The sequence below is a fragment of the Octopus sinensis genome, linkage group LG4 (genome assembly GCF_006345805.1).
Source record: "Octopus sinensis linkage group LG4, ASM634580v1, whole genome shotgun sequence".
In the NCBI taxonomy this organism is placed as follows: domain Eukaryota; kingdom Metazoa; phylum Mollusca; class Cephalopoda; order Octopoda; family Octopodidae; genus Octopus; species Octopus sinensis.
The window spans coordinates 6,243,035-6,269,816 of record NC_043000.1 but is presented as its reverse complement, the minus strand read 5'-3'; the positions used below and the strand labels follow the sequence as shown (position 1 = coordinate 6,269,816).

At 36.5% G+C, this 26,782-nt stretch overlaps 1 protein-coding gene across 4 annotated transcripts in view; it reads left to right on the top strand.

The window, feature by feature from the left end:
* The window catches only part of LOC115210780 (multiple C2 and transmembrane domain-containing protein 1), a 357,832-nt gene that overhangs the window by 133,306 nt on the left and 197,744 nt on the right, over positions 1–26,782 (top strand). For 3 of the 4 annotated variants that reach the window (XM_029779505.2, XM_029779504.2, XM_029779503.2), the window contains exon 2: positions 23,808–24,268. In XM_029779505.2, the coding sequence (XP_029635365.1) occupies positions 23,808–24,268 (461 nt within the window). Of the gene's footprint in view, positions 1–21,385; positions 21,453–23,807; positions 24,269–26,782 lie in introns of those variants that run through there. The other variant, XM_036501722.1, reaches the window with a different exon arrangement.

Sequence of the window (26,782 nt, the reverse complement as noted above, 5' to 3'; positions counted from 1 at the left end):
AGAAACTGGAGCACAATGCAGTCTTCATACTCATTAACCCTTTAGCATTTAAACCAGCCATATCTGGCTGAAATCTTCCACTTGTTTTATGTTCAAATTGGTCAGATCCAGCCTCTCACACAGACCCTATAATGTCATTCTTACAAATAAACAATTGCATCATCGAAATCTTGAAGCTACATGGAAATGCATGTTTAATTCAAAACAATATAAGTTAATAAGCATTACAATTGACAGAATAATCTGATTGCTAAAGGGTTAAATCCTGTCAAACTGTCCAACCCGTACCAGTTTGCAACATGGACATTAAATGATGAGGGTGATGATGATGTTACTTGTTATCTAATGAAAAAGTCAAGTATTCAACTTCTCTCACTGAATATAGTTTTAACCCAAAATCTCATTGTGTCAGTTATAACTTAGAGTGGCCGTTCTGCCAATGTTCCAGGGTTATAAGAAGGACTGTCTTCTTGGTACATGTGAAGCACTTGGGATTTTAAGGGCAGATAGTAGAAGAATGAAATTATTATCCATTGCTGACATAGGTTCGTGGATATTTTGCAGTTGCCCAAAACAAAATAGACTGTAATAAGCAGAGTGGGAGCACTAGCATTAGTATTCAAGAAATAAAGAATACTAAATTACTTTTATTCTCTTCTCTTTTACCTGTGAGGTATGAACTCCTCTCCAGATATTTATCTGTAAAGAACTATTACAAAGGACTGCTTAGATATTCCCCTCACTCATCTGCATTATTAGCAAACCAACTTTTTGTATATCTACCTATCCATGACGAACCACTAAGAACTTTCACTTCCCAGATTTTCCTCTTTCTCTTCTTAATTATATTTATACTTCTGTAGAACTTATTTATAAGTGCTTTGATGCCCTTAACAACCACCTGCTCACCTTTTATTTCATTTTGCTTTCATTCACTCGACCACTGCATTTCCTATAGCCAACTTTTGTTTACCTGGATTTCGTCTCCCTTCACTTGATAATGGATTTTAGCTATCTAATCTGGTCCTTAGCTATTATACACATTTTTTATGCTTCCCAGGAACTTCCAGGTTCAGTCTCACTTCATGACACTGATTAATTTCTCTTTTACTATAGCCATGGGCTAACCAAAGCCAAGTAAGTGAATTTAGTAGAAAGAAACTGAAAGAAGCCCATTGTGTGTGTGTGTGTGCATGTTTTTGTGTTTGTCCCCACCACTGCTTGCCAACTAGCGTTAGTTTGTTTACATTCCTATAACTTAATTGTTCAGCAAAAAGATACTAATAAAATTAAGTATTTAGCTTTAAAAAATGATTACTGCAGTTGATTTGTTTGACTTAACCCTTCAAGGCCTTACTCCTGTGTGACTGCAGCCCAGTGGCTGGAACAAAAAATGGATAGAATATATATATTCTTCCATATATGCTTGTGTTTGTGTGTGTGTGTGTATGTGTATGTACATAACTAGCTCAATGACAGTTAATTCGGCAAGCAGGAGAGATAATCACAGACATTTTTCTGTCTTATTAAACCTCTTCAATGAGACAGACGGCATCGTAGTTGCTGAAGTAGTGATGTGAGAATCGTTAAGTATGATGGTGTGCAGAAAAGGGCCTGATTTTTGTATAAAAGAAAATACAGGAGGATTAGTTAATTGTGATTTTATTCAACATATTCCCCTCTCACATTCTCACACAATTGCAGCAGCCCTTCAGTTTTTCTAAGCCCTGTAAAAGAACTTGGAAAGTTGGGTCATTACCGGTATATAATTCAGAAGCCATATTTTAGCACGTCCACATTGCCTTGAGTTGAAAATGAATATAGAATCTATTTTCTTTCTATCTTTTTTTTATGTATATATATTTCCAATATGTTAATAAAGAATTCTGATCAATGTTGGTAAAACTTTTTACATAATGACTTTATTTATAATATGTGACCTTTCTCTGTACGTGCTGTAGAACAAGGAAAGTGTTAATATGTTGCAGAATACTTAGTAGAGTAGTGACCAAGATAATAGAATGATGATCAATATGATACTTATTAGAATAACAGACATGATAATGTCCTTCAATTCCTCTACCTTACTTTCTATTTCTTTCTCTTCTCTCCTTCTGTCTATAGATGCTGTACACACAGACACATACACCCACCTGTATATGTATATATGTATATATATTGGTAGATATGTGTGTCATTGCCAGTCCCGCTGGACTGGCTCCTGTGTAGGTGGCACGTAAAAAACACCATTTGAGCGTGGGTGTTGCCAGTACCACCTGACTAGCCCTCGTGCCAGTGGCACGTAAAAGCACCCACTAAACTCTCGGAGTGGTTGGCGTTAGGAAGGGCATCCAGCTGTAGAAACACTGCCATATCAGATTGGAGCCTGGTGCAGACATCTGGTTCGCCAGTCCTCAGTCCTACCCATGCTAGCATGGAAAGCGGACGTTAAATGATGATGATGATGATGATGATATATATATATATATATATATATATATATATATCATTGAAGGTGTGAAATTGCTTTTGACCCTCTGGCCAATAACTGATGAAGATTTGGTGACCTTCTGTGTCTGTTTTCCATTTGTTTGTTCATTTATGTTTTTTAACTTATTTAATGGAACACCACATACTCTTATTCTTTTCTTTTGTGTGTGTGTGTGTGTGTGTGTGTGTGCGTGTGTGTATTATACATACATACATGTATATGTATACACACACATTTATATACGATGGGCTTCTTTCAGTTTCCATCTACCTAATCCTCTCATAAAGATTTGGTCAGCCTGGTGCTACAGAGCTGACCCATACAGTGAGACTGAACCCAGAATCCTGTGTTTGGGTAACAGACTTCTTACCACACAACCATGTTCATATATATATATATATATATATATATATATACACACACACAAACATACAGTCATGCATACATATATATACTTGTGTGTGTGTGTATGTGTGATGTACATATGTGTATATACATATACACATACATAATATAATGTGACTGATAATGACAGAGACAGCCAGACGTGGGTGTATGTTTGTATATAAAAAAAAGAATATTATCCTTATTACCATTATCTCATTCAACAGACATACATTAAAGATGAGGTTATTAGATCCAGTAGTCTATAGAAGTAATAGTAATAATTCTTGTCGGCAATATAGGAGACATTTAGCAAAACTTTGTGTCATAATGAAGCAAAAAAAGAGCATTGTGTGTGATATTCAAATCTGATATGATATGTTGCAGAGTTATTAGAATATTGTTAAATATTGCATTGTATTAAAGTGACTAACTTGGAAAAGTTCAGTGGCAAAATGTTGGTTCTAGGAAAGTGATACTAGGTGAATAAGTAAAGGTGAAATGGTGAAGTGGATAAGATACTTTATTACTAGCCCACAGGTCTAAAGTTCAAATTTATCGTAGGCGCTTTGTTGAATTTTAGGTGCAACACATAACTCTATGGCCCTTAACTTATAATATCCTGTTCAAAATTTTTCGAGTAAAAAAGAAAAAACAGTTTTGTAATGATTCTGTTAGAGAACAGAAATGAACGATAGAAGAGGTTTGACATTTCTTTCTCCCTTCCCTCAAAATGAATGTAAGCAAAGTTAGGACAATCCTTGTGATATCTTGCATTTCAGGATGGCTGACTGATGCAGTCTTGTGCAGTATAGTGTTCCATGGGATGTTTTAGGAGTTAATTTACCTAAATGTCAGTATTATAGACCAGTAATGGAAACCAGCTTTGAATTTTAATGGAATAAGATTTGTAGAATAAATAAGTTCCTCCTCCTCCTCCTCCTCCTCCTCCTCATCATCATCATCATCATCATCATCATCATCTTCATCTTCATCATCATTTAATACCTGTTTTCCATGATGGCAAGGGTTAGATGGTTTGACTGATATTGCTAAGCCAGAGAACTGCACCAGGCTCTGGTCCATTTTCCTTTGGTTTCTATAGTTAGATGCTCTTCCTAACGTTGACCATTCTGCAGAGTGTACTGGATGTCTTTTACATATCACTGGAATGTAATAATAAATTTGATTAATGATTTTACAGTTTGAAAGAATAGGCTGATGTCCATCAAAATAACTTTTCCTTGGATACATTACATGAAGAACGCTTCTGTAGTGGATTGTCTAAAATTTAATGAATTCTCCAGCTTACCATATTTTGAACATTTTACTTCCTTGGGCATTGACACACTAAAGTCTCAATGTCTAGCAGCTAATTTGATAGAATTCCACAAAATTATTCACCATCTTTCCAACTAAAACTTTAACTACCTCTTTGAATTCAGTATCATTACCACCTGTAGACAAACTTAGCACAGCAACCATAACTTTCAGAAATCTTTTTTTTTTTTTTCCCTTGCTTTCTGTTGTTGAAGCATTGAATAAACTAGCTGCACAGTTCTTAGCTGTCAGAACACTTGATCCTTCAAAAATTCTGTGCTTCCTGAAATTTGCTGATACTACTCCTGATGTGCACCTTTTCCTCTTTGTGGATTTTTTTTTCTCTTTCCTATGTACTATGTATGCATGCACTTTTTGCTACTATTGTTGTCCGTCTTAACATGACTTATTGTTGCATTCTGTCATCTATTTTATTCTTTTTTCTGATGAGCTGAATACTGTGTAAAATCCGAGCACTATATAAACCAAGTTCATTTTTTAATTTTTTTTTGTTCAGAGCAACAAATTGGCCTCTGTGTCGGTGGCATATAAAAAGCACCATTCAAGCATTATCGTTATCTGTGTCTCCTTACTGGCACTTGTGCTGGTGGCATGTGAAAAACCATTCGTGTGAGGTCGTTGCCAGTGCCGCTGGACTGGCTCCTGTGCAGGTGGCACATAAAAAGCACCATTTGAGCATGGCCATTGCCAGTTCTGCCTGACTAGCCCTTGTGCCAGTGGCACGTAAAAGCATCCACTACACTCTCGGGGTGGTTGGCATTAGGAAGGGCATCCAGCTGTAGAAACTTTGCCAGATCAGATTGGAGTCTGGTGCATTCATCTGGTTCACCAGTCCTCAGTCAAATCGTCCAACCCATGCCAGCATGGAAAGCGGATGTTAAACGATGATGATGATGATTGTGATTTAAGATAGAATCATTAGCAAACCGGGCAAAATGCTTAGCAGTATTTCATCCGTCTTCACATTCTGAATTCAAATTCTGCCAAAGTTGCTTTGCCTTTCATCCTTCCAGGGTTGATAAATTACATACCAGTCAAGTATTGGGGTTGATGTGATTGGCTATAGCCCCTCGCCACAAATTCCAGGCCTCATGCTAACAGTAGAAAGGATTATTATTGTTGTGATTATTAAGGTGGTGAGCTGTCAGAATCATTAGCACACTGGGTGAAATGCTTAGTGGCATTTCATCTCTTGCTATGTTCTGAGTCCAAATTCTGCCGAGGTCAACTTTGCCTTTCATCCTTTTGGGATCAATAAGTTAAGTACCAGTAAAACACTGGGGTTAATGTAATCAACTAATCCCCTCTCCTCAAATTTCAGGCCTTGTACCTTCAGTAGAAAGTATGATTATTATTATTATTATTATTATTATTATTATTATTATTATTATTATTATTATTAAGGCAGTGAGCTGGCAGAATCATTAGCATACCAGGCAAAATGTTTAGCAGCATTTCACACGCTATCCACCAAAGCTGACTTTGTCTTTCATCCTTTCGGGGTTGATAAAATAAGCACCAGTTGAGCGCTGGGGTCAATGTAGTTGACATACTCCCTCCCCAGGAATTGATGGCCTTATGCCAAAATTTGGAATTATTATTATATTTAATTATTATTAGACTTAAATGTTTATTACAGTCTCTTTTGAGTAACAACATCCTGCTGATAACATTACACAGATGAAATATCAATATTCTAAGCATGTTTGGGGAACCAATGATTTTGGTGGCAAAAGCTGTTAGATAACATTATCTGTGATTAACCAAAAGGCTCCCAGTGAATATCTCTAATCACATTAATATGTAATTAAGGTACTGAATTATTGTATGTACCAGTGGTCCCTGGCCTTTACACTTCTAAGGACTCTTTTTCTTTAAATGAACTTTCCCACTGATCTCAAACTTTTGGAAGGTCTACCTACTCAGTAATGTTATTTCATTAACAATCATGAAACTCTTTTACCCAATTTCATCTCTCACTTGAAAAACATATCTGAGCAACTGTATGTTTTATACTGCAGCCTTTTAAAATTTTCAACATGACTCACAGACTCCAATACTACTTCTGTGGATCCCTTGGGATCCACAAACTCCACGGTGAGAACCACTGTCATATACGGTCATGAATTCAACTATCGTATTGTTGTTTAGCCTCTGGTCTTCTCCAATTCAGTATACCTATGATCATAAACTGCTCCAGCCATGACAATCCTGTCTTTTAATGGATGTCTAATATTATGTTATTCAGTGTAGTTTCACAATATCATGTTTATTAAAAGCAGTACAGTGTGGTTTAAGAGAGTGATTTGATTGTTATTTCTAGTAAGTTGAATGACCTACAGAAATTTCAAATCTTGTACCTGCATGAAATATATATTTTACTTATTGTGATTCTTTCAATCTGTTTCATCCGTATAGTTACTATTACTAATCCTTCTCAACTCCACTGAATAGCAGAGAATAGCTAGAAGGCTACAGAACTATAAAAATACTCCTTACAGCAACTTATCTGTGTGTGTATATCTATCTATATATATATATATATGCGTACACACACACACACACACACACATGTCATGATTTCCAGTAACTTGCTTGTCTGTTGCAAGTATTGAGATATGGATATGGAAGAGAGGAAAAGAAAATCACTTAAATTCAATGTAGAAGTGGCTTATTTACCAAACATTTGTATGCTCCCTAGAATCTTTTCAATGCAGGAATTGCCCGGCCACTAATAAAATAAGGGTTATTCACAATATATCATACTTAATGAGCTTTTGAGAAACTGGAAAGACATTAAACACCTCACTTCTCTCTCTCTCTCTCTCTTTCTCTCTCTCTCTCTCTCTCTCTCTCTCTCTCTCTGGATGGATGGATGAATTCACTGTTGGGTGGCGGGGAAAAATAGGGAGTGTGTCTAATTTGCTATGATGGTAATCATAAGAAGAACAAGAAAGCAGAAAGGACATAAAAAGGAAGCATTTATTGTGCCCAGTTACTGCTTCATTTGGTAATAAGAAAAAATGGTGTCAGGTAACTGCTGCAGGGAACAAAAACTGTAGTTGAAGGAAACCATTTTAAGTTCAGAAGAAATATTTTGAAGAACAAGGTTTTCAGTCTACCTTTTTTGATGTCTGAGCTTACTTAACAGTGATAAAAGGAATATGTTCAATATTCTGATTTTAATAGCTGTTGTTTTTGTAGATTTTGTATAGCGGTGAGGCCAATACTGCCACACTCACAGGGAATTCATTTATACACAGACATACACACACAATCTCTGACAGGAAATAAATTTCCAAACCATTTGGTTTATATCAATGAAAAGCCAAGTTGGAAGATCTATTTCAATGAGTTATCTATTTATATGGTTATTTGCCTTCATATTGAAGATCTAAACAGTATTCAAAGTAAAGAATTCATGAGATCCTGTTTGTTACAAAGAATATAATGAATAATATATTCTATTTTTACAATTTCATCAGTGAAAATTGTAAAGGTTCTTGTCTAAATATTAGCTGTGTATATATTTTTTTATCCTAACATTGAATAGGTTTTTTTTACACTAAGGTTGCTAAATTATTCTTTCCTTGGTACCGTTCCAAAAAAGAACAAAAAATATCATCTATGGAATTTTATTTTCTTTAACATGCCATATTGTTTGAAATGATATTTCCTCCCCAGATTTAGAAATTTGTGTATATTTTGTGTTGGTTGAATGCCAGCCATATGAATTTAACTATAAAAGAAAACTGCACTTAAATTGAGGTAATTTGGTACAACTGTAGCCATCATGGAGTTGTGTCATTTGGCAATGATTTGGTCACATAACCGAGGAAGGCAGGAGATCAAATACTTTAAAACCACTTAAATATTATTCATCTTCCAATTTGTGTCTTTGATTTCCATTCTGTGCCACAATGGATATAAGTTATGCAAGACTTTTGGTGATAGCATGAAACAATTTTTTTTTTATTTGTTTGCAGAATAGATACTTTTACAAGTAATAAAAATAAGTAGATTTGATTATTTACAATAATTTAGAAATCATAATTACCCACAGTAGGGTTAAATACGGTGATTAAGGAAAAATTATGCTCTGGTCTGACAAGCAAGAGAACAACTTCAAAGGTTTTTACCATATTAGCTGTCTTTGGCAGAAGTACAAGTGGCCTTGTAGACACATGCCCTTTATACATAAATATCTTTAAAAAATACCTTCTGTGGCATTGGGAAATAAGATTAATTGATAATTTGATTCTAAAGTGGTACCAACCACATATTTATGTAATAAAATGGTGGGTTTTATCTTTTTTTTTTGTTTGTTTTCAATGTATTTGGCTCTCAGATAAATTCTGTCTTTTACTTGATTCAGTCATTAGACTGTGGCCATACTGGGACACTGCCTTGAAGAAGTTTTAGTTGAACAAATCAACCCCAGTGTTTATTTTTTTTTAAAGCTTGGTGCTTATTCTATCAATTCATTTACTGCTAAGTTACAGGGACATAAACACACCAACACTGATGGGGGGACAAACACACACCACACACACATATGGTGGGTTTCTTTCAATTTCCATCTACCAAATCCACCTACAAGGCTTTGGGTGACCTGAGGCTATACTAGAAGACACTTGCCCATGCAATGGGACTGAACCCAGAACCATATGGTTGGAAAGCAAGCTCCTTGCCACACCTGTGCCTAACCATGCTGCACCTGTTTGTTTCTCATTTTGTTTTTGTACTTAGCACTCCATCATCATATGTCTGAAAAGAGGTAAAATGTATTCAAAATTTTAAAAATAATAAACAAAAATTGTACAGGAAGAATAGAATTACAAAAAACAAAAACAAACATAAAACACAATGATGAAACTATTTTTTTGTATTAATTCAAATAACACAAGAAAAAATAAAAATGAATAGAAAAACAAATGATTGAATTTCTCTGGCAAACTCAGTAAATTAGTGCCTAACTATTTTGAGTTCACATCCTATTTGGGCCAAATTTGTCATGCATTTCTTAATGTTGATTGGCTAATGAAATAAATAAAAGTAGTTTGTATTATTACCTTGGAAATCCCCTGCAGTTAATTAAAATGAATATAATATCCACTTAGCGGGGGAGATATGACAACTTTGTTGTGAAGAGTTTAAGGTGTGACAAACTATTGAACATCTGAATAAATCATATAAGTAAAGAATTCATTGAATTAATTTAGCATAAGTGATGAGAATGTCACAGGGGAAAAGAAATCACAGTGATTAAAATGTCACAGAAAGAATCTAAAGATGAATTCTTCACGTCAAACCAACTGGAAGGAGACCTAGGAGTAGATGGACCAAGAATCAGATGGGTGGAAGATATCCATAGTTTCAGTTGGACACGCTTTGGAATCCAGTCAGAAAATTTAGTGACAGTTGCTTCTGATAAGATTCTATGGAGGAGGTACCTGAGGACTCTGCCTGCTCAACCCTTCCATAAACAACCTTGTCCAGACCAAATAGTTATTTGTATAGATAACTGTTTGCAATAATAGAAAATATTTCTTTAAAAAATTGTGCTTTTGTATTAAGTTTTTTCTTCTTCTTCTTCTTCTTCTTCTTCTTCTTCTTCTTCTTCTTCTTCTTCTTCTTCTTCTTCTCTTCTTCTTCTTCTTCTTCTTCTTCTTCTTCTTCTTCTTCTTCTTCTTCTTCATCAAATGTCCTTTCTTCTTGCTGGCATGGGTTGAATAGTTTGACAGAAGCTGGTCAGCTAGAGAGCTGCCTGGGCTCCATTTTGCTTATTTTGGCATGGTTTCCATGACTCGATGCTCTTCCTAATACCAGCCACTTTACAGAGTGTTCTGGGTGCTTTATATAAGTGTACAAAAAATATTTCAAAATAGAAAATCTCTAGAGCTGTTTAGTTTGATGGTTGAAGTGAGTGGAGGGTTAGAAAACACATATCTGAGCAGGTGTGGCTGTGTGGCTGTGTGGTAAGAAACTTGGTTCCCAACCACATGGTTTTGAGTTCAGTTCTACTGCGTGGCAGCTTAGGCAAGTCTTCTACTATGGCCTCCAGCTGACCAAAGCCTTGTGAGTGGATTTGGTAGTTGGAAGGTGAAAGAAACCAGTCCCAGGGAGAAAAACTAGAAGTAGTTGATAGCTTCCGCTACCTAGATGACCAAGTCAGTAGCGGGGGTGGGTGTGCTGAAAGTGTAACTGCTAGAGTAAGAATAGCCTGGGCAAAGTTTAGAGAGCTCTTACCCCTGCTGGTGACAAAAGGCCTCTCGCTCAAAGTAAAAGGCAGACTGTATGATGCATGTGTACGTACAGCCATGCTACATGGTAGTGAAACATGGTCTGTGACTGCTGAGGATATGCGTAAGCTTGCAAGAAATGAAGCCAGTATGCTCCGATGGATGTGTAATGTCAGTGTTCATAATCGACAGAGTGTAAGTACCTTGAGAGAAAAGTTGGACCTAAGAAGCATCAGTTGTGGTGTGCAAGAGAGATGTCTGCGCTGGTATGGGCATGTGATGAGAATGGGTGAAGATAGTTGTGTGCAAAAGTGCCACACCCTAGCAGTTGAGAGAACCTGTGGAAGAGGTAGACCCAGGAAAACCTGGGACGAGGTGGTGAAGCACGACCTTCAGACTTTAGGTCTCACCAAGGAAATGACTAGAGACCGAGACCTATGGAAGTATGCTGTGCATGAGAAGACCCGGCAAGACCAGTGAGAACAGTCAAAATCAAAATAAAAATCAAACCAAATCAAATCAGATATCAGAAAGCAGAACCAAAATTGAGGTCGATCAACATCAGTGGAAATTGCAGCTGTGGTTAAGCGAACCATCCGATCATGGTCATTGTCGGCACCGCCCCGTCTGGCCTCCGTGCCGGTGGCACGTAAAAGCACCATCAGTTCGTGTCCGCTGCCAGCCTCGCCTGGCCCCCGTGCCGGTGGCACGTAAAAGCACCATCCGCTCGTGTCCGTTGCCAGCCTGGCCTGGCCCTCGTGCCGGTGGCACGTAAAAGCACCATCCGTTCGTGGCCGTTTGCCAGCTCTGTCTGGCATCTGTGCAGGTGGCACGTAAAAAGCACCCACTACACTCACGGAGTGGTTGGCGTTAGGAAAGGCATCCAGCCGTAGAAACTGACTGGGCCTGATGAAGCCTTCCAGCTTCCCAGACCCCAGTTGAACCGTCCAACCCATGCTAGCATGGAAAATGGATGCTAAATGATGATGATGATATATATATATATATATATATATAGTATATATTTGTGTTTGTCCCTTTACCATCACTTGACAACCAACGTTGGTGTGTTTACGTCCCCATAACTCAGCAGTTTGGCAAAAGAGACTGATAGAATTAGAACCAGGCTTACAAAGAATAAGTCCAGGGGTCGATTGCTTTGACTAAAAAGGTGATACTCCAGCATGGCCACTGTCAACATGCCTGAAAAAAGTAAAAGAGATATATTTTCTGGTTTAAAGTATTGAAATATAATAAAGATATTAAGAAACTTAGTTATTAATACACAGGTTTTAATGTATATGAGAAAAAAAACACAAATAAATAAATGAAATTAAAAAAATAAAAGGAAAACTAAAAGCATTTGTTTTTAATTATTATTCAGTGGAGAAAATGAAGCATTCTCAAATGTTAGAAACATTAAAACAATTATGTTGCTTTTTTATTCCAATTTTTTTTTTTTCCTGAGATTGATGACCACATCTGGCATTGCAAATGACTGCAAAGCATGAGAGGAAATCATAAACAATGCCAAGTTCATCAAGTCACATTATAAAGTCAATTAAAAATAGATACATAAAAACATGTTCTAGAATTCTCTGGAGAATTCTATGCATTTTATGTTGTGTCGTAAGTTGCCATTTTAATTGTAATATTCCTGAATATTGAAGAAAATATCAGTAAATGAATAATATAGAATTATGGGAAATGAAGAGAAATAAAATGGTAAAAAGCAGAGCTGCGCTTGAAGGTTGTCTTAAAATGTAAGTGGGTAGGTGGAATAGGTACTACATTTTGACTTGCAGTCACGTTCGCTAGTTGTTTCAGGTTTCAGCTTAGTATCAATTTAACTGGGAAAGTGTTAAGAAGTTTGGTGTTGAGAATAGTAAAACATGAAACTTTCTTAATGTAAATTTATTCTTTTACTTAGATCAAATTATCTGCTAAAAGTTTATCTAATAGAAATTTTTAAAATTTCCGCAAAGTAATTTTTAATGTTATATAAATGGTAATGGTTCATATAACAAGGTTACATTGAAAGTTGTTGTCAGAAACATGAAAGGAAAAGAGTACCAAAAGACATTTCTCTGGTTGGCTGGAATTATGTTAGGGCCAGGATAGTGTTTTAAGTGCAAGCTCCCATATTCAGTTTGTTTAACTGAAAATAATTTTTAATTGTTTCAAATAAGGAGAAGAAAATCCATTAGCATTAATAAAAATCCCTTCTCACTGGAAGATGTCATCCTTATCATTAGTGGTTTCAAATTCTGGCACAAGGCCAGCAGTTTCAGGGAAGGTGCTAAGTTAGTTACATTGACCCCAGTGTTCAACTGGTATTTATTTTATCAACTCCAAAAGGGTGAAAGGCAAAATTGACCTCGGCAGAATTTGTTCTCAGAACATGCAAATGGATGAAATGCTGCTAAGCATTTTGCCCAGCATGCTAACAATTCTACCAGCTTGCTGCCTTCATCCTTATCCTTATTATCATTATTTAACATCCATGCTGGCATGAATTGGGTGGCTCAACAGGATTTTATGAGTCAGAGGCCTGCATTCAACTTTAATTCTGCTCTTTGGTATGGCTTCTATGGTTGAATACCCTTCCTAATAGCAAATATTTTACAAAACATACTGCGTTAATTTTTCATGGCACCAGCACCTGTGAGGCAGCCATGTCACTCACAAATTAAAAAGCTCCCATGACTTAGTGGGACTATAGTAGAAGTGGGTGTGGCATTATGCTAGATGTTAAGAAGTCCAGGTCCTGTTTCAGATCATACTAAACTATTTGGTAGGTATAACCACCACCTAGTGCTTCTGAATCCATATGTACAGTGAGGGTGGGTTGTGATTTGAAACCATAACCTTACAGCAATTGATTGTATGTTCTACTGATGGAACAGCTATAAACACTGGTATGTGTGTGTGTGTGTGTGTGTGTGTGTGTATGAGAATGTATTGATACTTTATAGTGTAGTTGGTGATATGGTTCCAGCAAATGGCTTAAATTCTGTTGGAAGAAGAGAATCAATAAACCATTGGAACAAAATATTTTGTGGTATTTGATTCTGAACTTTTACATTCTGATTTCAAATTTCATCCTTCCAAAGTTGATAAAATAAATACTTGGGTCACTGTAAGCAAACTTAGGTGATATCCAAACATAGCCTTAGACTAGCGGTTCTCAACCAGGATCCATATGGCCCTGTGATCATAAAACATAAAATGTGCAATAAATTGGTTGTACTTCTACAATGCACCAAATATCTTAATAATGTACAGTTTCTAATAATATTTAATTATAAAAATATAATTGGATTTCTTAAACACTGAATGTCTGTGAGGGCCCACCCAAGTAAAACAGGAATCAAAGGGGTCCATAGGTACAAAATGGTTGAGAAGTACTGGTCTAATATATTGTAAGACACCTTTGTTCTGCATTCAGCACCATGTGTCTGCACCAGCTGGAAAGTTCCTCTCTAAGAGACAAGCCTGGATTAGATTTTTTTGTGGGGGAAAGTCTACCAGTTGCCCAGGTATGTAAGACACCTCTCTCCATGTTGCTGATATAATCCAAACAGGTGTGGCAGTGTAGTAAAAAGCTTGTTTCTTAATCACATGGTTCTGGGTTCAGTCCCACTGTGTGGCACTCTGGGCAAGTGTCTTCTACTACAACCTACTATAGCCAGCCAAAGCCTTGTGAGTGGATTTGGTAGATGGAAACTGAAAGAAGCCTATTGTATATAGGTGTGTGTGCATGAGTGTGTGCATGTCTTTGTCCCCTGCCACCACTTGACAACTGATGTTGGTGCTGTTTATGTCCCCATAACTGAGCAGTTTGGCAAAAAAGACTGACTGAATAAGTACCTGGTTTAGCAAAAACCAAAATTAAGTACTGGGGTTGTTGCATGCAACTAAAATTCTTCAAGACAGTGCCCCATCATGGCCACAGTCTAACGACTGAAACAAGAAGTAAAAGATAGATATGGCACAGTCCATTGGCTGGAAATATTGAGAGAATCAAAGAATGTCAAGCTGCACATGATGCAGGATTGGAGCTTAACCTTGTAAACCGATTTCTGATTCAACCTGATGTTGACAAAGTGAAAAGTTTAATATTTAATAAGCATGTCTGTTTAGATTTGTCTACCGTGAATGCTTCTTAAATGAATGCTAATTGCTGTATGGTGGAAGCCTTTGTTCCATCATGCAGCAATTATTTGTAAAGAGAAAAAAAAGAGCACGTATTCGCACACACACACACACACACACACAGGCAAATTCATGAACAAAAAGAATAACAGGAAAAAAGCTACAAAAGTCAATTGGATGTACATGGTGAATATTTTAGATTAACAAAAGTTTTGAAGCTTGACTCTTCATCGGATAGAGGAAAAAGTCCAGAGAAGTGGAAAAGGAGGAAGGAGCAGATAATCTGGAGAAAAGCTCGTGTTATTACATGGCCAAAAAGTAAATGACCAGAAGTTTGTGAGAAATAGAGAATGTAGTTTTTGAAGGCAGGAAAATGTAACAATGGTCATTGTGTGTGAGTGAGTATCTGATGTGTGTGTGTGTGTATGATAGTAATATTTTTCCCATTATGCAGCAAGCATCTTCTACTGTAGCCCTGGGTCAAGCTATTACTTGTGAGTGAATGTGGTTGGTATAAAACCTATCGTAAATATATGTGTGTGTTTGTGTGTATGCATGCATACACATGTCTTCATGAATGTTTACATTCCACTGTGAAGGTGCATAAACTCTAACTCCACTTTTTAAAGACATTAACATTAAAGGCACACTCATGCATGCTTGGATACACACCACTAGTGTAACTGGGGTGGTGGTGGCATGGGCAGTCCACCCTGGGTGGCACTTTTCATCCTGTTGTAGGCTATAAGCCAGAATAGATTGCATTGAAATAGTATGGTATGTGATAATTCCTGATTTTTATAAAAAAAAAAAAAGAAATGAACTACTGGAAATGCACAGTTTTTGGGTCTGCCGTAGGCAATATGTGTTTCTTGTGGGGTCTGGGGATGGCAAACGGAACGGCTACCCTGGTCAGCACACACTCTAGCTACGCTAGTGATATGCACACATGCATGTACATACATATGCACACACACACACACACACACAGTAGGAGAGACTGTGTGGTAAGTAGCTTGCTTACCAACCACATGGTTCTGGGTTCAGTCCCACTGTGTGGCACCTTGGGCAAGTGTCTTCTACTATAGCCTCAGGCTAACCAAAGCCTTGTGTGTGGATTTGGTAGATGGAAACTGAAAGAAGCCCATCGTATATATGTATATATATATATATATGCATGTGTGTGTGTGTTTGTGTTTGTCCCCCCCCCCCAACATCGTCTGACATCGTTAACATCCCCATAACTTAGCGGTTCGGCAAAAGAGGCCGACAGAATAAGTATTAGGCCTACAAAGAATAATTCCTGGGGTCGATTTGCTCGACTAAAAGGCGGTGCTCCAGCATGGCCACATTCAAATGACTGAAACAAGTAAAAGAGTATCAATATCACTCGCAAGGCTTTATTTGGCCTGAAGCTCAAGCTAAATAAAGTAGACAATATTTACTTGAGATACCACAGTGGGATTGAACACGAGCCCATATGACTGCAAACCCAACTCCTTAACCACACAGCCATGCCTATGAAATATTAAAACAAGAATAAACAAGCAACTGGTGGCTTTTTTTTTGGTTTTTTTTTGTTACTTTTTGTTCGATAAACAGAAGAAATATTAAGTCAGTATTGACATTTGTGCATTTTATGAGATGAAAGCATTAACGAGTGAATTAAAACCCTTTTACCAGGTCATGAAACTAGATTGTAAGCATGTCAATAAAGAAACTTGACATGATCACTTCACTTGCTAGTCATAGCAGTCAAATCTCTCTTGAATTACACTCTCTGTCATAATTATTTTTTTTTTCAATGTAAGTTATAGTTCATAATGTAGTTTGTGGTAAACCATGTCTGAAAAGGTGAGATGGTCACTTCAAGAATGACTTTGGTCATAGTTCTGCTTGTCTAGGCTGACCTGTGGTTAAACAATAAGCGAGAAATAGAATATGGATTTGGTTCATTGAAAGTTTGTTCACTCATCCATGACACTTGTCATATTCATTCGTGTGTGTGTGTGCTGTGTGTGCGCATGTGTGTGTGCTTGCATGTGTGTGCACATGTGTGTGTATGCGTGTCTGTGTATGCATGTGTGTGTGTGTTTGTATGTGTCTGTCTACATTAACATCTTTTGAAAAGTGGAGTCCATGTTTATTCCCTGTAACTTAGTATGTGTGAGTACACGCACACACACACACGTATGCACACAGCTGCAACAGCTGGCTGCACATGACAATTATCTAGTAGTCATCAAATGCACATATATACTTGAGATTTACTTGTGTGTTACACTATAAGTAAAAGCTTACAATTTAGTATTGTTCATTTTTTTTTCTTTACACCACTAGCAATAAAGCAGTAGAATTCTTCATCACAAATCTCAAATCTCTAGCACAAGTCAAGTAATGTGAGTGACTTGGCTGTTGTATGCAACTGACTTAGCCACTGCAGGGGTTATTGCTCTGAGAAGAAAGGTTACTGAATATAGTTTATTTAAACATTTGTGAACTAGGAGACAGAGACATATTTTGATTTTAAATGTTTGTATTCATTTAATACATCATCAAATATAAATGACTACCTGTTTTTTTATTAGTGCCTTTCATAGTGTCTGCTATCAGGCTAGGCGTTCAGCCTGAGGGTAACTTCCTCCCATCCACCTTGGAGGCTTTGAAAAGAGTTATGGGTGCTTCCCTGCCTCCTAAGTTATCATAAAGAAAAGGTGAACAATCATCACCATTATCATCATCATTGTCATCATCGTAAGCCTCCTCATCATCATAAGCATCATCATTATCATCACAGGCATCATCATTTAATGTCTGCTTTCTATGCTGGCATGGGTGGGATGGTTCGATTGAAGCTGACAAGCCTGAGGATGCTTTGGACTCCATTATTTGCTTTGGTTTGGTTTTTATGACTGCTAGAGGCCCTTCCTAATACCAACTACTTTACAGAGTCCACTGGGTGCTTCTTTTTATGGCACCGGCAACTAAATTGTAAGACAAGACCCCTTGATATAGTGGAGGTGCAGTATTGGGAGAGGTATCTTTGTGCCAGGTGTGGAGATGCTAAAATATGATAGAGGGGATGGAACAAGTGCTTTGCTATAGACGAGAACAGGAAAAGGAAGAAAGGATTGTTGAGATGGGTTAAAAAAGTAAAGTTAAAAGTTACCTTCTCAAGTCATGCTGACTCAGAAGGGCTGGTTTCCTGGTTTCATGGCATATATTCTGCACCTGGATGGGACACTGGTCTGCCAACTTGCTGCCCTAATTTGCCTGGTATTAAAAAGAAAATTGTTATGGACCAGCATCCCATCCAGGTGGGGAACCTATATGCCAATGAAACTGGGAAACTGGCCCTTATGAGCCAGGCGTGGCTCGAGAAAGAACAAACAACAACAACAAAAAGAAAATATGTTATCTGCTAAACTGATACAAGGGGAAGAAAAGAGAGAAAGGAAAAATTAATAAAAGGGTCTTCACAACAAAAGGAAATTATCATAGGATTGTAGGATGAAATAAAGAATGAAAAAAATTAGAGATTTGAAGAATTAAAGTGTCTATGATGTCAGAAAGAATGGGGGACTCTACTAACAAAATAAAAAATCTTCAGGGAGCTTGGAAAAGCCACCCACACTTCAAGAGTTGGCAGTTGCTACTGCTGCTGATGACGATGACAACGATTCTAAGGTCAAATCCTGTTAAATTTGTATACATATTCATTATAAGGGGCTGACAGCTGAAATAATTATCACACAATAAGGTCTGCTGTTAAATACTATTACATGTCTAGTGTATTGCTAGGCACTTAAGTAACATTTCACTTCATGTTTATAAAAAGCAGTATCTATTTCATTAACAAACTCTCAAAGAAAGAGCTTCTATTCTGTCACTCATCCTGCTAGGATTAGCAGCTAAACCTCCCTCATTTACAAAATAAAGGCTGGGTATATTAGATAGTGTCAGCATAGATACGCTATCAGTAAATAAAAGATGAGACAGTTATAACTGAAATACCTCTGGTCATAAGTCTGGTGGGTCAAGGCTTAACTTGATTCACCAGACCTGCTGAGGTCAGTATTATCTTTCCTCCTTTTTTGAGGTCAATAATGTAAGAAGTTGACATTGCTAAAGAGTGTCAGTCAAATATTAACCCTTTCATTACCAACCCGGCTGAAACCAACTCTGGCTCTGAGTACAAATGTTTTGTTTTCATAAGTTTTGAATTAAAACCTTCCACCAAACCTTAGTCACAATTTATGTTCCTAACACTAGCTTAATGATAACTAAGTTATTTTACTAAATTCTTTGTTATACTTAAAATAACTGAAAGAAACACAGAGCATCTCAAAATAAATACAGTAATGAAAGGGTTAAGGTTGGTACTTGTTTCTCAGAATTGGTTTTGCTGTGCTGGGAGTAGCAAAGTAACTGTGATGACAGAAAAGCTAGGAGACCTTATTGACAAAATAAAAAACTCTTCAGAGAACTTGAAAATTCCTGAGACTAAACAATATCACATATGATTCATTGACTGATGATTTATCAATCTGGAAGATGGTATTTTTTCCAGAGTATAAGGTTAATTGAAAGCTCTTGAAAGTGAATGATCACAAATATGTAATTCCAATTTACTCCATAAACAAATATGGTGGTTGACTGGCTGAAGTATTGGTATCAAGGAGAATGTTCTGTTATACTCATTCCAGCTTGCTGCATTCTAAGTTCAAATCCCCCTTTCACTACACCACTGAGTTCGACTTTTCTTTCATCCTTTAAGGATCAATAAAATAAAGTACCAGTCAAATACTGTGAGATTGACTAACAAACCTTTCCCTAATAAGTGCTGGCTTTATACCTAAACGAGAAACAATTCTTGTAAAGTCCTGTTCATTGGACATCATTGAGGCAAGTCAAAGAAATCATCATCATCATCATCATGATAGTGAGCTGGTAGAAGCGACATTTCTTCAGGCTTTATATTCTGAGTTCAAATTCTGCTGAGGTTGACTTTACCTTTCATCCATTCTGGGTCGATTAAATAAGTCCCAGTTGAATACTGGAAGTCAGTGTTATTGGCTGGTCGTTGCCCCTAAATTTCCAGGCCTTGTGCCTATAGTAGAAAGGATTATTTTTATTATTAATATTATTAACTCTACTTTATATATTGAGTACTTTTCCATAGCAACATGCACCCATGCCACATTGCAGCCTGGTGGCAAACAAGCAAAACACATCCATTGAGCATGTCTATTCAATAACCTTTACTACACTCGTACCACTTCTAATTCATACTTGAATTTATCGTTATGTATGCATCATCTGGGCATACCTGCAAATGGCTTTTTCACACTGTTCACATGCAGTCATGGACTGGTGATTCAGCTTGCCTCTGATTCAATTCAAGTATGTGATGTTGATATGCCACAAAAATGGTGAAATATCTATGTTCATCACACCTGAATGGGATTTGGAGTGAGTTTCTTGCTTTCTATTTTACTAACACCTGGTACATTGATTGAGTCATCTCCACTGCACTAATGAGTAAATGAATAAAAAAAGTAAGTTAATAACAAATATCTATTTCTGTTATTGTCACCATGTCAACATAATAACATCAGCATTGATCACAGTTTACTGAATATGACAATGATGGCATCTCATTGTGGTTCTTTGACTTATGAAAAAATAGCAGCCAAATCTTCTTCATACACACTCTACTATAAAACACACATATGCACACCCTACTCTAAAACACACACACACACACACACACAAGAAAATAAGACATATTGGATAGTCTTGTTCGAGGTATACTTGTAAAACAATGGGATTGTCATGGCCAGATTGTCTTTGATATAAGTTAGGTTAATCAGGGTTGACTTAAGATCTTGATCCTTTAGCATTTAAACCAGCTGTATCTGAGACCGAATGTTCTACCTCCTTTATATTCAAACTAGCCGGATCCAGTCTCTCACGCCTACCTTACAATGTATTTCTGAAAATAAACAATCACATCATTAAAATCTCAAAGCTGCAAAAATAATGAATTCAAAGCAATATAAATAAATAATGCATTAGATTTGACAAAGTAATCTGCCAGCTGAACAGTTAAACAATCACCAGCAAGTTATCGTGGCCAGTAACCAGAGGAAAATATGATATACATTTCATTAACCACCCCACATCATAACATTTATGGATTGATTCAAATTTCCTTTATATAGTAATTGCATTGCACTACAGATAAACAGTTTCTCTATCTCTTAGTGTTTTATTGCTTTTACTTTATTTCACCATTTTACTATCTTGGTTTACTAAACACTATTCACAAACACCTGCTACCTTTCAGTCTTGTTAGTAAATGTTGTGTTTCCCATGATAGTGTGATCTATTTTTTTCCTTTCATTTCACTTTGGATCAGAGTACAACACCAGCTCATCGATTATCTGAATCTTCTTCCCTGATGCTTCTCTCACACTGCTTCCAAATCAATTGTTATTTTTTCTTGGTTGTCTGCTTCGCGCTATTTAAAGTGATGTACTATATCCCACTCTCTGCTAACGTTTTATTATAACTTTTCCACCCTGGCATTAATAATAGTAGTAGTAGTAGTAGTTAGGGGTGTTCTGGCGTGGATTTTACAGTTGGGCTGTCTTTTTAATATCAATCAAACAGCTGTATCTTTATGGATAAATACAATATTTTACCAGCACACGATACAATAATTTTAGAGGAATTTGTCTCAAGACACATTATATGTTAGTAATCATCTCAACTGTTGCATAACTGAATATTTTTATCAATGAAGAACATAAACGGCAAGTGCCTTAGGACAAAAGGTAAGATCGTTCTGAGTCATTTTCTGAATCTTAAGTTGAGACAATTTCAACTTCAGTCAAATTGCATTGTAAAAAGTTGTAACTATGAACTTCACAACTCATTTCCTTTCTCTTAAAATATTAGGCTTCGTGCATTGTCCAAAAACAAAACAAAAAACAAGGAAGATAAATAGTTTTTTTAAATCGTCTTTCATTTCGAGTTGGAGACACAATTCATTTGATTTATGAGGTGGGGGCTGAAAAGTTCCTGGCTTTGGATAAAAGAAAATCAGTTAATTATGATTTTATTCAACGTATCCCCCTTTCAGATTCACACACTTATTGCAGTGATCTTCCAGCTTTTCTAAGGCCTGTAAAAATACTTGAAAGGTTGGGCTTCTAACGAGTCCTTTCACGATACTCTTAAAGCCAGGATCTTTTCAGCAGCCCCCCTCACTTATACTTTTCCAAAAACTTATGGAATTTTAACTCTTACTTCTCTTATACCAAAACGAGAAAATCAGTTCTATAAGTACTAAAAGAGAAGGGTGAGCAGCTCGCAGTGTAGAGAACTTAAATTGTTGTTTCAAAGTTTTATGGTTCATATTTCAGAGTTCAAATATGGTTAGTGTCAGTTTAGCCATTCATCTCCCTGGGGTCAGTAAAATAAATGCCATGTACTTTACTGAAGTAAAAAAATTGATTCATATTATCACCTCCGTTGTGTACAGTGAAAGAAATATACTATAAATGACATTATGCAATAATAATAATGAAATTATTGAATACAGTGCTCAGGTGCACCACAACACACACACAAACACACACAAAAGTTATAAAAGCTATAGTTACCATGTGGTAACTTTTATGTTATAAAAGTAGCATTTAAAGCTGATCCTTTAAAAATTTTGTTCTTTCTCATCTATTTTAAAGTTGCAGTTTTTAGTTCTAATCTGGATATTGTTACCAGAGCATTTTTTTAACATTTGTTACTTTTATTTTTTAATTTTTAATTCTAATTTTTTTAAATACATTTTTCTATCATTTATTTCTAAAAATATTATATTTACAGTTGTACAGTTCTAAGAGATACACTGAGAAAAATGTGACTGAATTTAGTGTTAACAAATCTAGTTTAACAATAAATAAATAAGTACAGCTATGGTTGTTGGTTGTGTTGTTAAGAACCTCACTTAGCAACCATGTGGTTTCAGGTTCATTCCCACTCTGTAGTATTTTGAGTATCTTCTACTATAGCCCTAGGCCAACCAGTACAATGTAAGCGAACCTGGTAGATGGAAACTGTGTGGAAACCTATTGCATATATGTATGTTTGTGTGTGATTTTGTTTGCCTCCACCACCACCTGACAACCGATGTTGGTTTGTTTATGTCCCTGTAATTTAGTGGTTCAGTAAAAGAGATTGATAGAATAAGTACCAGACTTTAAATAAGAATAAATAAGAGTGACTGTGTAGTAAGAAGCTTCCTTCCCAACCACATAGTTCTGGGTTCAGTCCCACTGCATGGCACCTTGAGCAAGTGTTTCTACTATAACCTCAGACTGACCAAAGCATTGTAAGTAGATTTGGTAGATGGAAATTGAAAGAAGCCCATTGTATATATATATATATATATATATATATATATATATACATGTTTATATATGTATATATATATGTGTGTGTGTGTGCGTGTGTGTGCATGTGTGTATGTGTATGTGTGTATATATATATAAATATATGCATATATACATACATATATGTACATACCTGCATATATATGTATATATACATGCATATATGGGTACAGGACATCAAAAACAAAACGTTGAACACAATGAGAAACGAAAACATAAAAAAAAACATAGGAACGAACTTTTTTTCAAACAACAAAAAAAAACAGAGAAACGAGACATACAACATAAAGAATATTCCCCTTCTTCAGTTGTCCCTGTTTCATCTACTCCTCGTTCCGAAGGCAAGGACAAGATGCGACTTCATTGAAACAGTCCTTCCCGCAGTATATATATATGTGTGTGTCTCTGTGCCTGTGCTGAACACCCCCTCTGCCCATCGCTTGGTAATGGATGTTGGTGTGTTTAGGCTCCCGTAACTTAGTGGTTTGGCAAAAGTGGCTGATAGAATAAGTACTTGGCTTAAAAAAAAAAAAGAAGTATTGGAGTCGATTCATTTGACTAAAAATTCTTCAAGGCAGTGCCCAAGCATGGCCATAGTTTAATGACTGAACCAAGTAAAAAATAGAAGATAAATAAAAGTTATAAATATATGTTTGTGTGTCTCTGTATATTTGATAAACCATGTGTTTAATTATTAATTAAATCATATATTTTGATGGTGTGTTTTATTGTTTACAGGACCAAAAAAAAAGAAAGAAAAGGGGAGAAAAGCTAAAAGTTCTGGAGATCTAAGCAAAGATGAAACACTTTCACCAACTGCATCTCCCCCAACTGTTAGTCGCCGGAAAAAGCTGTGGGATAGTTTTCGAAAATCCACTGAAAGGATACGTGGGAAGAGTCGAGAACGCAAAGGTATCAAAAGTGAAGTTGAAAACCTCTGTGGAAGTCAACCAAATATTTTTAGCACATCAAACCTGAATAGGAATTCTCCGGACTACGATGTTCTTTTTGCACCTGTTGAGTTGCAGCACAGAATCATGCAATTAAACGGAGAACATAGTCATAGTGACCCGTCACTAACTCCTCAAATAGCAGACCTACAACAGGATACTTTGCTTCAACAGATACAGTCTGATAGCCAAGATATTGACATAGATAGTGAAATATCTGTGGTTGAAAATACCATCCCTTCCATACAGGTAAGACACTTTTATTAGAAACCTTTCTCAGAAGCATGTGCTGTAATTATTTTATTTTTGTGTTTGGCTTGTGGGATTCTTGATGTGAAATCAATGTGTTGAAACAGATTTTGTTGTAAACTGGGACAGTCACTGTGCCAATAATAAACACATGTGCTGGTTCTGTTTAACTTCTTTTACTATTATTGAGCTGGCAGAATCATTAGCACGCTGGGTGAAATGCTTAGAAGCCTTTTGTCTGCCGCTACATTCTGAGTTCAAATTTCGCCGAGGTCGACTTTGCCTTTCATCCTTTCGCAGTCGATAAATTAAGTACCAGTTATGCACTGGGGTTGATGTAATTGACTATCCCCCTCCCCCAAATTTCAGGCCTTGTGCCTGTAGTAGGAAGGATTATTATTAGTCAACTAAGCAGTGGAATTGTTAGTTTGCCAGATAGAATGCTTAGTGGTATTTCATCTGTCTTCACGTTCTGAGTTCAGATTTTGCCAAGGTTGACTTTACCTTTCATCCTTTCAGGTTGATGTAATCGATTTACCCTCTACTCTGAAAATGCCATCCTTTTGCCAAAATTTGAAACCATTATTATTAGCTAACTAAGGTGACTGAAATGTTAGCCTGCCGGACAAAAATGCTTAGCAACATTTCATGTGTCTTCATGTTCTGAGTTCAAAATCTACCAAGGTTGACTTTGCCTTTTGTCCTCACAGGGTTGATAAAATGAGTATGAGATGAGTACTGGAGTCAATGTAATTGAATAGCCTCTTCACTTGAAATTCCAGGCCTTGTGCATAGCCACAAGGCCTGAAAGAACTTTTATGAATCAATTAATTACCCATTCAACTAATTAACTCATTGATTGCTTGATTAATTATTCAGTCAATCAGTCAACCAATCAGCTAGGTTTATCAGCCCAGGAGATGAGATGGCATGTTACTGTTGAGATTGCGAATGGAAATGAAAGGACTCTGGTGAACTTAGATGATTGATTGATTGATTGAATGATTAATCAGTCGATTAATTAAATAGTTGAATAGTTAACTAGTTGACTAATGGTAATAGTTTCAAATTTTGGTGCAAGGCCAGAAATTTCAGGGGAGGGTGTAAATTTTTTACACCAACTGATACTTATTTTATCGACCCCAAAAGGATTGACCTCAGTGGAATTTGAACACAGAATGGAAAGATGGATGAAATGCCGCTAAGCATTTTACTTGGCATGCTAAAAGTTCTTCATTTTTTAACAAGGGTTGTTTTACTTAATTTTAGAGCAATATTAGAGGTTTCATCAAATTTCTGTAAGTGCTCAGTAATTGTGTGAAATTTTACAGAGCAATGCTAAAATTGCCAAGAAGGCTGAGGGTGTCTTGGGATCACTTACCAAGTCCTTTGTGAGCTGCTTTCCGGCTCTCTATCTGAGGCTTTATATAGCTATGGTGCGGCCTCACTTGGAATTTGCATCACCGGTCTGGAACCCCTATCTTGCCCAGGATATTAATTGTCTGGAACTGTTCAGCGACATGCAACCAAGAGAATACTCTCCATCAGGCATTTGCCATATCCTGAACGCCTTACTTCCCTGGGCATGGATACATTGAAACTCTGATGTCTGGCAGCTGGCTTGGCAGACACCCATAAAATTATGAACCATCTTACTAACAATAACTCTGAGCACCTTTTCAAACTTCACCTGTCTAACACCTGTAGACATGTTTACAAAGTCAGAAAACAGCACAGCTCCCATGACTTTCGGAAACATTTTTTCATGCTAGGAGTTGCTGAAGTATGGAACAAACTGCCAGCATCAGTTGTTAGCATCTATCTGACTCATACACTGTTCACTTTCCAGACATTTGTACATTACTGCGTATGCTTTATATGCACTTTTGACAAGTTATGGTGCACCTGGGCACTGTATACAATAATTTTGTTATTATAATATTTATCCTGATACTTATTCAGTTACAGGTCTTTAAGAATCTTTTCATGTGAATTTATTTTCATTTCTGATAGAGAGAAAGTGCATGAAACTCAGTTGTTATTATTTAGCCCCAGGTCAGCTTTTATCAGGTAGACCTATGTACAAAAGCATTTGAGGTGTGACATTCTCATCCTTTTTTTTTTATACCTGTATGCCTCCTTCCCAACCCTGATTTGTTTAAAGATAGTAAGGTATAATTAAAAGGAGATTTGGTTGCTATTTCTAGCAACTTGAATGACAACATAGTGAGATTTTGTTGGTTTGGCTTGAATGTTTTAAACTAGTAAAACCTGAAGCTACTTTTCTTTCCATTAGGCAAATTAATTATATTGGAGCAAATCTATTTTGAACATTTTACTAATGATTAAATTTTGTTTAAGTTCATTTTCTTTTAAAACGTACTCTGTATACGTGTGTGTGTGTGCACAGGCATGTGTATATGTGTGTGTATGTGTGGGTTCATATTTGCTTTGTCTTCACATGTGTTTGTTGATTGTAAACAATGGCCACACTGTTGGTGTCATTTACTTGCA